At 37.6% G+C, this 15350-nt stretch overlaps 1 protein-coding gene across 1 annotated transcript in view; it reads left to right on the plus strand.

Moving 5' to 3' along the window:
• The window catches only part of DNAH14 (dynein axonemal heavy chain 14), a 792430-nt gene that overhangs the window by 119464 nt on the left and 657616 nt on the right, over positions 1 to 15350 (plus strand). The window contains exon 11 of the mRNA XM_042780425.1: positions 10649 to 10781. Coding sequence (XP_042636359.1) covers positions 10649 to 10781 — 133 coding nt within the window. The remainder of the gene's footprint in view (positions 1 to 10648; positions 10782 to 15350) is intronic.

Here is a 15350-nt window from a genome sequence, read left to right on the forward strand (position 1 = left end):
ACCATATGATTATATCAATCGATGGAGAAAAGGCATTTGATAAAATCCAACATCCATTCCTGTTCAGAACTCTCAGCAAAATAGGGATAGAAGGGAAATTCCTCAACATAATAAAGGGTATATATGCGAAGCCAATGGCCAATATCATTATTAATGGAGAAAGACTCAAGGCATTGCCCTTATGAACAGGGATGCTCTCTATCATCACTTTTATTTAACATTGTATTGGAAGTCCTGGCCAGGACAATAAGGCAAGAAAGAGAAATAAAAGGCATACAAATTGACTATCTCTATTGGCAGATGATAAGATCCTGTACATAGAAAACCCAAAGGACTCAATAAAAAAAACTACTGGAACTAATAGAGAAGTTCAGCAAAGTGGCAGGATACAAGGTCAACATACAAAAATCAGTTGGATTCCTCTATGCCAACAAGAGTCCTCTGATAAAGAAATAGGGGAAACAATACCATTTACCATAGCTACTAAAAAGAAAAAATTTCTAGGAATAAACCTCACCAGAGACACAAAAGACTTATATGAAGAAAACTATGAAACACTGCTATAAGAGACAATGAGGGCACTAAATTAATGGAAGAATCTAACTTGTTCATGGATAGATAGACTGAATATTGTGAAAATGTCAATACTACCTAAAATAATCTACACATTTAACACAATACCGATCCAGATTCCAATAAAGTTTTTTAAGGACATGGAAAAACCAATTGTTAATTTCATATGGAAAGGAAAGAGCACTTCTGAAAAAGAAAAACAAAGTGGGAGGTCTCACACTCCCGGATCTTAAGAACTACTATACAGCCAAAGTAGTCAAAACAGCATGGCATTGGTACAGTGATAGACATATAGACCAATGGAACACATCAAAAGTCCAGACATAGACCCATCAATCTTTGGACCACTGATCTTTGATAAAGGTCCAAGACCCATTAAACAGGGAAGAGACAGCCTCTTTAAAAAATGGTACTGGAAAAACAGGATATCCACCTGCAGAAAAATGAAACAAGACCTATACCTCACCCCATACACAAAAACAAATTCAAGCTGGATCAGAGACTTAAATCTAAAACCCAAAACTATAAAATTCATCAAAGATAAAATAGGGGCAAATCTGGGAACCCTAATTTATGGCATAGACTATCAAGCATAACCCAGAATGTGCAGGAGGTAGAAGAGAAGCTAGATGACTGGGACCTTTTAAAAATTAAATTTTTATGTGCATCGAAAGATTTCATCAAAAGGGTAAAAGGAGAACCTACAGATGGGAGAAAATATTTGCCTATGACATCTCTGATAAAGGACTTATCTTCAAAATCTATAGAAAACTTCAATACCTCAACACCAAAAAGACAAATAACCCTATTCAAAAATGGGCAAAAGACTTAAACAGACACTTCACCAAAGAAGATATACAGGCAGCCAACAAACATATGAGAAATTGCTCACGATCATTAATCATTTGAGAGATGCAAATCAAAACAACAATGAGATATTATCTCACCCCAGCAATAATAGCAAAGGTCAACAGGTCAAAAAGTAACAAATGCTGACGAGGTTGCTGAGTGATTGGAACTCTTGTGCACTGCTGGTGGGATTGTAAAGTGGTACAACCATTGTGGCACACAGTATGGCATTTTCTTAAAACATTGAAAATAGAAGTACCATTTGACCCAGCAATTCCATTACTAGGAATATATCCAAAAGAGGTGACAGATAGTGCATGAACAGTCATATGTACACCTATGTTCATTGCAGCACAAATCACCATAGCAAAGAGATGGAAACAACTTAAATGCCCATCAACGGATGAGTGGATAACCAAATTATGGTAAATGCACACAATGGAATGCTATGCTACATTAAAGAACAATGAGGGATACGCAAATCATCTCACAATGTGGATGAACCTGGAGGACATTATGCTGAGTGAAATAAGTCAATCGCAGAATGACAAGTACTGTATGAGCCCATTACTGTAAAAAGACAAAGAAGGGTTTGCTCGGGAAAGGGAACTCACTTTGTAGGTACTAAGATGGGGAGAGAAGGGGAGGGGGTAGTTTCAGGCTAGTTGGGGCCCACATACTTATGGGTAAGGGCAGGGGTATACGGGAAGAATCTGTGATCATCATGATAACATTAGGAGATGGGAGGACACCGAATTGTGCACATAAGAGATAGATGACAGATGCTAATACTAACAAATGTGTCCACAATACTGCATTACCATTACCAAAAAACACCAGATTATAGATAAACACATAAACACCTGAGAGGATCAGATGAGGGTCAGTACTCTAGACCAAGGATAGGTTCAATTGAGGCTAATCTTGCACAGACACCAGTGACACACAATACCTGTAATTGTTACAGAAACAATAGAAGACAGACACAGAGTAATCCCTCACAGACACCCAGACACTATGGGAGAGAGATCCAATACAACTACCATCTCAGGACCATAGTACTGGGGGACATCAGACTAAATTGGTATGACAAAATCCATAAAAACATTGTTCCTCATCCTACATTGGTGAGTAGCAACTAGCGTCTTAAAAGCTTTCAAGCGACCATCTAAGATGCAGCTAATGGTCTCCTAGCGCCAGAAACAAAGAAGAATGCAAAAAAAAGGGCATTTGGAAGCAATCAGCCATAGGACATGATGGCCCTGGAGACCAGAAGAACTAGATGGTGCCCAGCTACCAATGCCAACCACTCAGGAAAAGATAGAATCTGGAGATCCTGAATAGAGTGGGAGGAAAAACATGGAACAAAATCCAAAAACTGAGTAATGACCAGAATTACTGGTTGGATGAGGTCTGATGAGACCCCCAATACTATGGCCCTGGAATACATTCTATGCCTGGAATAAAATGCACCCCCAGGGGCTGGCTCTAAGCCCAATAGTTAACAAGATGTACACGCAGACCACTCAACCCAGGATGACATACCCACATACTCTATGGTAATACATCCCTCAGAGCAATAGATCATGGGTCACCAGAGGACCAACATTTTATTTGAGGAAATGCAGGACAAAGAGGAGTGCATAAATATAAGGGACACTGGGGGGAGGTTACAGGGTAGGGAGTGGAGGAGACTAGGTAGGGCTGGACGTGGTAAATGGGGAGCGAAACTAAATGTACATGTAATATTGAGTGTAAAGCAAGCTCTTAAAATAAAAATAAATAAATAAATAATTAGATCAAGAAGGAAGTGTGTCAGGGTTGTATCCTTTCACCATACTTATTCAATCTGTATGCTGAGCAAATAATCCAAGAAGCTGGACTATATGAAGAAGAATGTAGCATTAGGATTAAAGGAAGAATCATTAACAACCTGCAATACGCTGACGAAACAATTTTGCTTGCTGAAAGTGAGGATGACTTGAAGCATTTACTGATGAAGATTGAAGAATACAGTCTGCAGTATGGATTACATCTCAACATAAAGAAAACAAAAATCCTCACAACTGGACTTATAAGCAGCATGATGATAAATGGAGAAAAGATTGAAATTGTCGAAGACTTTATATTGCTTGGTTCTATAATCGAGACCAACGGAAGCAGCAGTCAGGACATCAGATGACATATAGCACTAGGGAAATTGTCTGCAAAGGACCTCTTTCAAGTGTTGAAGAGCAAAGATGTCTCCTTGAGGACTAAGGTGCACTTGACACAAGCTATGGTATTTTTAATCACCTCATATGCATGTGAGAGCTGGACAATGAATAAGGAAGACCACAGAATTGATGCTTTTGAGCTGTGGTGTTGGCAAAGAATGCTCAAAGTACCATGGACTGCTAAAAGAATTAACAGGTCTGTCCTGGAGGAAATGCAGCTAGAATGTTCCTTGGAGGCGATAATGGCCAGACTTTGTCTCACCCACTTTGTTCATGTTGTCAGTAGGGACCATTCCCTGGAGAAGGATGTCATGCTTGGTAAGATGGAGGGTCAATGAAAAAGGGTAAGGCCATCAAAGAGATGGATTGACACAGTGGCAGCAGCAATGGGCTCAAGTATAGCAAGGATCACAGAGCTGGCGCGGGACCAGGAGGTGTTTTGTTCTGCTGTGCATAGGGTCTCTATGAGTCAGAGACAACTCGATGGCACCTAACAACAATAGCAACAACAACAACAACACCAGTATGTATAGCGTGTTGTTCAACCATTAACATTATTCACTTCCAAACCATCACTCTTAACAAACTCAGTGTTCCCCAGCTAATGTGTCTCCTTCCCTACCTCTTTTCCATGATAACTACTAAAAATTTTGGTTTCTGTATACTTGCCTATCCTAGATATTTGTGAAGTGGAATCATATGATATCTATCCCTCTGTGACTGATTTATTTTACACAGCATAGTATTTTCTTTTTTTGAGTTTTTAATTTTTATTTTTATTTTAAGAGCTTGTTTTACATTCAAAGTCACACGTACATTTAGTTTCATTCCCCATTCGCCATGTCCAACCCTAACCCAGTCTCCTCCCCTCCCTACCCTACAACACTCCTCCTGTTCCCCTCATAATTATGCACTCCTGTTTGTCCTGCATTTCCTCAGTTTGAATGTTGGTCCTTTGGTGTCCCATGGTGTATTGCTTTAGAGGATGTATTATCACTGAGTGTGTGAGTGCAGCATCCTGGGTTGAGTGGTCTGTGTGTACATCTCTCTAACAATTGGCCTGAAAGCCTGCCCCTGGTGGTGAGTTTTATTCCAGGTGCCGAATGTATTTCAGGGCCGTAATATTGGGGGTCTCACCAGATTTCATCTGACCAGTGATTCTGGTCATTATTGAGTTTTTGGATTTTGTTCCACGTTTTCCCTCCCACTCTATCCAGAATCTCCAGATTTGATCCTTTCCTGAGTGCTTGGCATTGGTAGCCGGGCACCATCCAGTTCTTCTGGTCTTGAGGGCCAACCTGTCCTAGGGTTGATTGCTTCCAAATGCCTTTTTTTTTTTTTTTTTATGTGTGTGCGTTCTTCTTCACTTCCTATGCTAGATGACCATTAGCTGCATCCTAGGTGGCTGCTTGAAAGCTTTCAAGACCCCAGTCACTACTCACCAGTGTAGGATGTGGAGCAATGATTTTATGTATTTTGTTGTGCCAATTGAGTCTGGTGTCCCCCAATACTATGGTCCTGAGGTAGTAGCTCTATTGGATCTCTCTCCCATAGTGTCGGGATGTCTGTGAGAGATTACTCTGTGTCTGCCTTTTATTGTTTCTGTAAGGTCTGCAGGTATTTTGTATCACTGGTGTCTTTATAAGATTAGCCTCAGCTGAGTCTATCCTTGGTCAGAGTATACCTCTATTCACTTATCCCTGTCTGATCATCTCAGGTGTTTATGTGTTTATCTGTATAGCCTAGTGTTTGTTGTTAATGGCAATGTGGTATTGTGAACACATTGGTTGGTTTTAACATCTGTCGTCTATCTCTTATATGCACAGTTCGGCGTCCTCTCATTTCCCAATGTTATCATGGTGGTCATATATCCTTCCTGTATATCCCTCCCCCTACCCATGTCAGCGTATAAGCCCCAATTAGCCCTAAATTAATCCCTCCCCTTCCCTCCCCATCCCAGTAACCTACTAGGTGAGTTCCCTTTCCCAAGCAAACCCTTCTCTGTCTTTTTACAATAATGGGCTCATACAGTACTTGTCCTTATGCAATTGACTTATTTCACTCAGCATAATGTCCTCCAGGTTCATCCACATTGTGAGATGATTCATGTATCCCTCCTTGTTCTTTAATGTGGTATAGTATTCCATTGTGTGGATATACCATAATTTGGTTATCCACTCATCCATTGATGGGCATTTAGGTTGTTTCCATCTCTTTGCTATGGTGATTTGTGCTGCAATGAACATAGGTGTACATATGTCTGTTTGTGTGCTATCTCTTACCTCTTTAGGATATATTCCTAGTAATGGAATTGCTGGGTCAAATGGTACTTCTATTTTCAGTTTTTTAAGGAAACGCCACACTGTTTGCCACAATGGTTGTACCATTTTACAATCCCACCAGCAGTGCACAACTCCGCCAGCATTTGCTACTATCTGATCAGTTGGACTTTGCTATTATTGCTGGGGTGAGATGATATCTCATTGTTGTTTTGATTTGCATCTCTCTAATGATTAATGATCTCAGCATAGTATTTTCAAGGTTCATCCATGTTGTAGCATGTGTTAGGACCTGGTTTATTTTTATGGCTAGGTAATATTTTCTTGTATGTATGTTTGCTGTTGTTGTTGTTGTTATGTGCCGTCAAGTCAGACGCATGTTCTTGTTGTTGTTATACGCCATTGAGTCGGACCTGACTCATAGAGACCCCTCCTTGGGTTTACAAGGCAGTATCACTACGGAAGTAGATTGCCCCATCTTCCTTCCGAGGAGTGGCTGGTAGGTTTGAACCGCCAGTCTTCTGGTTAGCAGTCAAATGCCTTAGGCACTATGCTACCAGTATGTATGTTGTTGTTGTTGTTGTTGTTATGTGCCGTCGAGTCAAACCCGACTCATAGCAACCCCTCCTTGGGTTTCTGAGGCAGTATCACTACGGAAGTAGGATTGCCCAACCTTCCTTCCGAGGAATGGCTGGTGGGTTTGAACCGCCAGCCATCTGGTTAGCAGGCAAGTGTCTTAGCCACTATGCTACCAGAGCTCCGTAGTACATTTTATTTACCTATTCATCTGTTGATAGACATTTAGCCTCTTTCTACCTTTTGGCTCTTGTGAAAAGTACTGCTGTGAACACAAGTATCTATTTGTGTTCCTGTCTTCACTTCTTTGTAGTATATGTAGGAGTGTAATTGCTACATCATATGGTAGTTCTGGGTTTCACTTTTTGAGGAACTGCCAAATTGTTTTCCACAGTGGTTGTAACATTTTACAATCCCACCAGCAATGGATGAGGATTCCAATTTCCTTGCATCTTTGCCAACACTTGTTTGTTTGTTTTTTAAAATCATAGCCATTTTAGTGGTTATAAAGTGATACCTCCTTTGATTTTGATATGCATCTCCTGAATGGATAATGATGTTGAGCATCTTTTCAACTTGTTGGCCATTTGTATTTCCTCTTTGATGCATTGTCTATTCAAGTCCTTTGCCCATTTTTCTATTGGGTTGTCATTTTGTTTTTAAGTTGTAGGATTTACTATATATATGATACTCATTCACTGCCATAGAGTCTGATCCAACTCAGAGCAACCCCTCCTTGGGTTTCCAAGGCAGTATCACTACGAAAGTAGATTGCCCAATCTTCCTTTCAAGGAGTGGCTGGTGGGTTTGAACCACTAGCTTTCTGCTTAGCAGTCAAGTGTCTTAGGCACCATGCCACCAGAGTTCCCATATATCTGATGTATATATCTAGGAGCTCTGGTAGCATAGTGCCCAAGGCACTTGACTGCTAACCAGAAGGCTGGTGGTTCAAACCCTCCAGTCACTCCTCGGAAGGAAGATGGGGCAATCTACTTCCGTAGTGATACTGCCTTGGAAACCCAAGGAGGGGTCTCTATGAGTCGGGTCCGACTCAATGGCGTGTAACAACAACAACAACAACAACAACATATGTGTGTGTGTGTGTGTGTGTATAACTGAGCCATAGAGTTTCCAAGACTGTAAATCTTTACAGAAGCAGACTGCAACATCATTTTCCTGCAGAGCAACTAGTGGATTTGAACTGCTGACTTTTGGTTAACAGTTGAGTGCTTAACCACTTGCAACAGCAGGGCTCCAACCTATTAAACCATGCAAGAGTAGGAACCTGCATAAAATGGAAACTTGTTAGAGAAGGAAAACTCAAATATTCTCCACTAAAAGAAGAGATAGAAAAGTGATAAGACCGTAAACTGTCAAAGGCAGAATACTTGTGTAAGACCCAGAAAAACAAACCCATTCCATGGTGTTCCAACTTTCACAGGTTTCACTGTAAATATAGGTAACTTTGATGAAGTCTCTAACCTATTTTGTCTTTGGTTGCTTGTGCTTTTGATGTCTTATCTGAGAATTTGTTGTTAAAATCTATGTCCAGAAGCATTAGCTTTATTTCTTTTTGTTTAATGGCTTTGGTTTTTATATTTAGGTCTTTCATTCATTTTGAGTCAGTTCTTGTATATGGTGAGGGATAGGGGTTTAAGTTCATTCTTTGGCATGTGGAAACCCACATGTCCTAGCACCATTTAAATATTAAAGAGACTGTTCTTTCCTATTGCATGCACTTAGAGAAGTCAGTTAGCTGTAGGTGTAACGAGTTTATTTCTGAACTCTCAATTCTATTCTGTTCTATTAGTCACTATGCCTGTCATTGTACCAGTACCAAACTGTTTTGATCGCCGTAACTTTGTAATATATTTTAAGGTAAGGATGTGTGAGTTCTCCTGTTTTGTTCTTCTTTTTCAAGATTACTCTGGCTATTCAGGGTGCCTTGTCATTCCATACAAATTGGAGAATTGGCTTTTCCATTTCTGCAAAGACTTGTAGTTTTGATGGAGATTGCATTTGATCTATAGATTGCCTTGGGTGATATTTACATCTTAACAATGTTCAGTCTTCATGAGCACAGAATGTCCTTCCAATTATTTATATTTCCTTCAATTTCTTTCAGTAATGTTTTATAGTTTTCAGTGTGTATATCTTTAACCTCCTTAGTTAGAAGTTCATAGGCATTTTATAGATGCATTTATAAAGGGTTTTGTTTTTCTTAACTTCCTTTTCAGATCGCTCATTGATGATGTATAGAAACCCAACTGACTTTTGTGTACTGATTTTGTGTCCTGCCATTTTGCTGAATTCATTTATTAATTCTAGTAATTTTCTTGTGGATGCTTTGTTGTTCTTCTCTATATAAGATCATGTCATCTAGTAAAAGGGTTAATTATTATTCTTCCTTCAAAAATTCTGTATTTAAATTTATTTTTCTTGTCTAATTGCCCTGACTAAGGAGCTCTGGTGGTGTAGTGCCTAAGGCACAGAAGATTGGCAGTTCAAACCTACCAGCCACTCTGTGGAAGGAAGACTGGGCAATCTACTTCTGTAAAGATTTACCACCTTGGAAACCCAATGGGGGGTCTCTGTGAGTCAGAATCAACTTGATGGTAGTGAGTTTGGTTTGTTTTTCGGAATTGCCCTGGGTAGAACTTTCAGTACAGTATTGAGTAGCAGTGGTGAGCATCTATGTCTTGTTCCTGATATTAAGGGGGAAAGCTCTGTTTTTCTATTAAATATGATAGTAGCTGTAGATTTTTCATAAATGCCCTTTATTACATGAAGAATTTCTTTCTATTCCTATCTTTTTGAGTGTTTTAATCATAAAAATGTGCTGGATTTTGTTGAATGCCTTTTCTGCATTGATTAAGATGATGTTGAAGTTCTTTTTTTGTTGTTCTATTAATGTGAAGTATTACATTGATGGAATTTGTAATGTTGAACCACCCTTTATTTACTGGGATAAATCTCACTTGATTATGATATATAATCCTTTTCATATGTTTTCAATTTGTTTTGCCAGTACTTTGTTTAGCATTTTACATCTATATTCATAAGGGATATCAGTCTGTAGTCTTCTTTTCTTGTGGTCTTTTTGCCCCCTATAATTTCTAGAAATTCTGAGCCAGCAAGGACCTGTGCTAGCCTCACTGGGTGTTCTCAGATTCACATGCCTTGGCTTCTGCTCATTATGAGCCCCTCTCATTTTGAGAATATATGTTTGTTGGTGATTTCTGATCCTTCACAGGTTCTGATGCTGTTGGGTGATTTGGGCCCTACCTACATATATTTTAGGGTTATAAATCTAATGTATAGATTTTTTATAGCTGTTCTAGTTCCTCTATATTGTTTTTATGAAGAAATATGAAAAGATTAAAAAGAAAAATAACTCACTATTCTGTTCCTATGGTCTTGTTGCCAGAAACTCCTAATGCCTTTATTTTAAACAACTTTTTCACTATATATTAGATGTATATTTTATAAATAACATAATAGTTTTATTTTGCTTTTTAACCCAATCTGATAGAAAGTGAACCTATGCACATTTAATTGTAACTGATTGCTTTGATGTTATTTCTTCAGTTTTATTTATGCTTATTATTTACTTTATTTTTTACTGTTTCTTTATTTTCCTTTAGCTGTTTTTCTGTTTTTGCTGATTCAGTAGACTGTCTCTTTATTCTCAATATCCCTTTCTATCCCCATGTCTTAGAGTTCTTTATGATTTTAAGTTTGTTTCTGTTTCTTTCCCTTCTTAACAATCAGGATTAAAATCTTTCTACATTAGGATATATGTGTGTGTGAGTAGATATAGATATAGGTGTAGATATAGATATACACACCACACTCACTGCCATCGAATCGAATCCAAGTCATAGTGACCCCTCCTTGGTTTCTGAGCCAATAGCTCTATGGAAGTAGATTGTATGTGTATGTGTCTTTGTCTGTATCTATTTATTTATTTAATATATATATTTAAAAAAGTCTTCACTTCTCGTAAAAATTCTTGATTTTTCAACTCACTCTCCTCAATTAAGATTTCTAGAGTGCATTTACTTCCTTTCTACTGTTCTTCATCCTGCTGAAATGAGACAAATGATTTTAAAAAGATAGTGTTTCTCTTTTTTTCCTTCTCATTTCTTAACCTAGAACGTACAAGGACAATTTACCTTTCATTGGGGATGTGTCTTTAACAAATGACTATGAAGAACTCAAAGATTCAAACCTGTATGTTACTCATGTTCTTAAATCAGATGTCAAAACAGAAACTGATATGGATGAGGTAAAATGATCTTAGAAATATGGACATAGCATTTCAATATAAAATTAATTTTATTTTAGAATAAAAAATGTGATTTATGATTACAACTCAGTTTCACTCTTAGCACATACACAAATACCTGCTCATACATTAGAAAGCTATTATTACACCTGTATGATTTAGTTTTGTTCATTCATTCAACAAATAGTTATTGAACATTTACTGTGTACTAAGGGAGCTCTGGTAGCATAGTGGCTAAGACACTTGCCTGCTAACCAGACGGCTGGCGGTTCAAACCCACCAGCCACTCCTCGGAAGGAAGGTTGGGCAATCCTACTTCCGTAGTGATACTGCCTCGGAAACCCAAGGAGGGGTCGCTATGAGTCGGGGTCGACTCGATGGCACATAACAACAACAACAACAAGTATTGAACTGGGCATTAGAGATGCAGCAGTGGGTAGAGAAAATTGCCTGACATCCTGGAGTTTATATTTTACTGGAGAAAACAGTGCACAAATATGATGTCAGGAAGTGATGAATACTGTGAAGGAAAATACAAGAAGGTAAGGGGTTACAGAGTGGTACTGTATACTACTTTGCATGGGAATGATCAGGGAAGGTCACTGTCAGGTAGCAACCACTCTTCTCTCCTTCCACTACTGTGCCCTTCAAACCCTCCTTGCTTTTCTTCAAAGCACTTTTGTTGATTTATATTCTTAGCTTTAAAGCAACACAAAGCAAGTATGAAAAAATCGAAGGAATCCTAGAGAAACTTTCATTAGGAGTCTTGCCATAAAAAATTGTCTCCCTCTCCCCATGCATTTTTTTTTTTTTTTTTTTGGTGAGGGGGTGCATGGATTTAAACTTTGTATGGTAGGTGCTTGTCCTATTTGGCAAAAGCAATGTTTTTATTATACTCTATATTATGCACTTTATAATTTTCTCCCTTTCGAAATATTTTAGGTATATTTGGTAACTAGAGAAAGTGTTCGCATATAGTTTGAAATCTAGAAAGATATATACCAAAATTTTAACAGTGATCATCTGTAGGTGGTAGGATTCTGGGTAACTTTTACCTTTATATATATATATATATTTCTTTATAGTTTGAACTTCGTACAGTACTCATGTATTATAGTAATAGAGTCTTTACTAAATATATCATACCTTCAAAAATATGTACTGTATGGTGCAGTTTAAAGTATAATTAAGCAAACACCTGAGCTTCAAATTCTTCAATGTCTATCCTAAGTATCCTTCCTTGGTAAAACATTTTATTTTCCTGTTCTACTGTTGATGGGTTATTTTTAGTTTTAGTTTTTCTTATCACATACAATTTGCCACAAAATTTCTTCTATGTGTCTCTTCTCCTCCTTTATGTATGAACAAGTGTTTTCTCTTAGGAATATTGCTGCAGTGAAATTTCTGCATATTTTTAACTGTACTAAGTCATGTGAAATTATTTTCCAAAATGTTTGTGCTAACTTACAAAACTTTTAACAGTGCAAAAGTTTTGTTCTTCCACATTCTCCCAACTTAATGGTTTTGCTAATCCAATGATTGTAAGATGGCATTTCGTTGTGTTTTCTATTTGTATTTTCCTGATCGCTGGTTAGGTTGAGCAATTTTTCATGTTATTGATGACTCAAGTTTCATTTTCTGTGTGTTTTGCTGATTTATGTATTGAGATTTTTAAATTATTATTTTGTAGGAATTCTTTATATCTGTTACAGTTACCTTCTCCCACTGGATGACTTATTTTTTGTTTCCTGTATATGGTGTATAATGTAATGGGGTTTACCAATCCTTTCACTTATATTAGTGTTTGAAATTATTCCCCATCTTGAAGTCACAAAGATATTCTCCTACATTTTCATCAAAAAAATGTTCTTTTTAGTTTTAAAATTCTGTTTTTTTAAAATAATTTATTTTGTTTTTGTTGTCAAGAATATACACAGCAGAATATACACCAATTCCACAATCTCTCTGTGTACAATTTAGTGATATTGATTACATTCTTTGAGTTGTGCAACCACTCTCACCTTCTTTTTTTGAGTTGTTTCTTCCCTATTAACATAAACTCACTACCCCTAGGATTCCTATATAATCTTCCAAATTGCTGTTGTTCATTTGATCCTGTCTAGATAGATACTAAAAGAACACAATGCTCAAGGTAGACAGTTTTTACTAATTAAGCTATTGTTTGGTTTACAAAAAGGAGCTCTGATGGTGTAGTGCCTAAGGCATTTAACTGCTAACCAGAAGGTTGGTGGTTCAAACCCACCAGCCACTCCTCAGAAAGAAGACTGGGCAGTCTATTTCCATTAAGATTTACTGCCTCAGAAACCCAAAGGGAGTCACTATGAGTCAGAATTGACTTGATGGGAGTGAGTTTCTTTTGTTGTTGTTGTTGTTTCTTTGTTGTTTGTTTGTTTGTTTGCAGAAGACTTCAGGGGATAGTCTTGGCTTAACGTTTAAAGATTCCCTCAGAGTAGTGAGTTTGTTTTTGTTGTTGTTTGTTTGTTTGTTTACAGAAGACTTCAGGGATAGTTTTGGCTTAAGGTTTAAAGATTCCCTCAGAGTAGTAGTTTCAGGGTCTCATTCAGCCTCCAGAGCTTCAGAAAGTCTGGAATCCATAAGAATTTTAAATTTGATTCTGTATTTCCCCCCTTTTGATCAGGACTCCTCTGTTGTATCTTGAATCAAATTATTCAGTAACGGTAGCTAGGCATCATTCAGGTCTTCTGGTCTCATCACAAAGGGGGCAGTTGTTCATGCAGGCAATTAGCCACTTGCTACATTTCCTTCTCCTGTCTCTCACTCTCCTTCTTCCTTTGTTGCTTCAGGTGAGTAGAGACCACTCTTGTACTTTGGATGACTGCTTGCAAACTTTTAAGACCTCTGGCACTACAAAATAGAGGTAGAACAGAAACACTAAACACTATATTAGGCCAATTACCTGGGATATCCCATGATCTACTAAAAGTTTTAAAGTTTATCTTTCACAAGTCTTTAATTCATCTGGAAAATATTTTAGTCTATGGTAGGTGCCTTAGTTTCTTCCAAACCAAAAAAAAAAAAAAAAAAAACCTCACTGCCCTTAATTCGATTTCGACTTATAGCGACCCCTCCTTGAGTTTCTGAGGCAGTATCTCTATGGAAGTAGATTCCCCAATCTTCTTTCTGAGGAGTGGCTAGTGGGTTTGAACCATCAGACTTCTGGTTAGCAGTCAAATGCCTTAGGCACTACGCTACCATAGAAATACCAGAAGTGGGTGGCTTTAGCAAATAGAAATTTTTTAATTTTATTTATTTATTTATAATTTTTTTTATTGTGATTTGGATGTAAATTTACAAAGCAGATTCATTTTACTCTCAACAATTAACAAATAGAAACTGATTTTCTCAACATTTTAGGAACTAGAAGTCTCAGTTCATTGTGCTGGCTCTAGGGGAAAATTGTGTCTGTTCTGGGAAAAAGTCCTTATCTCAGCTTCTCTAGTGTTCTTCTCCATGTTCCTTGCAGATCTCCCCCTGACATCTTTGTTTCCCCACTCATGCTTACTTGCTTCTGTGACTAATCTACTCCTTTTATATATCAAAACTGGCCAGGTTTAAGATACACCCTCCACTGGTACAGCCCCATTAACATGCAAAGGAAATCCTATTCCCAAATGGGATTACATCCACAGGTATGGGGGTTAGACTTTATAACACATATATTGGAAACACATAATTCAATCCATAATAGTAGGGATCCATTTTCATTTATTTTTATATTAGTAACCACTGTCACAGCCCAATTTATTTTCTAGATCATCCCATCCCTGCAGATGTGCACTGGCAGTTCTATTTTTTATCATATATTTTCATATATGTGGGAGTCTGTTTCTGGACTCTGTGCTATTCTGTTGGTCTGTTTGCCTGTTACTGTGCCAATTCTATACTGGATCAATTCTTTAGCTTTGAAATAAGACTTCATGTATGGCAAAGCAAATACCCCCTTTTCTCTTTTCTAAAAGTGTCTTACCCATTCTCAGCCATTTCCCCTTCCATACAAATTTTAGAATCCCAGTTCTATTGGATTTTGATTGACATTGCCTAGAATCTATATATAATTGAAAGGAAAATTAAAATTTGTGACACTGATTATTCCTACCATGATTGCATTATTTATTTAAGTCTTCTTTAATGTTTTTTTAATGAAGATCTTTCATATTTTTTATTTGATTTATCTCAGTGCTTAATATCTGCAGCCTGTGCTCTAAAAGAATTATAATTTTAGCTTATTTTACTAGTTCTTTATGACTACTTTGTGATAGAAATATTTATGATAAACATTTTTGCAGTCTTCTTAATTGTTTTATTGACTATGCAAAGGGATTTGATTGTGTGGATCATGACAAATTATGGATAACATTGAGAAGAATGGGAATTCCCAAACACTTAATTGTACTCATGAAGGACCTGTACACTGACCAGGAGGCTGTCATTTGAACAGAAAACGGGGACACTACATGGTTTAAAATCAAGAAGGGAGTGTGTCAGGGTTGTATCCTTTCCCCATACTTATTCAATCTATATGCTGAG

The sequence above is a fragment of the Orycteropus afer genome, unplaced genomic scaffold (assembly GCF_000298275.1).
Source record: "Orycteropus afer afer isolate SDZICR_OR568_19922 unplaced genomic scaffold, OryAfe1.0 scaffold00039, whole genome shotgun sequence".
Lineage (NCBI taxonomy): Eukaryota > Metazoa > Chordata > Mammalia > Tubulidentata > Orycteropodidae > Orycteropus > Orycteropus afer.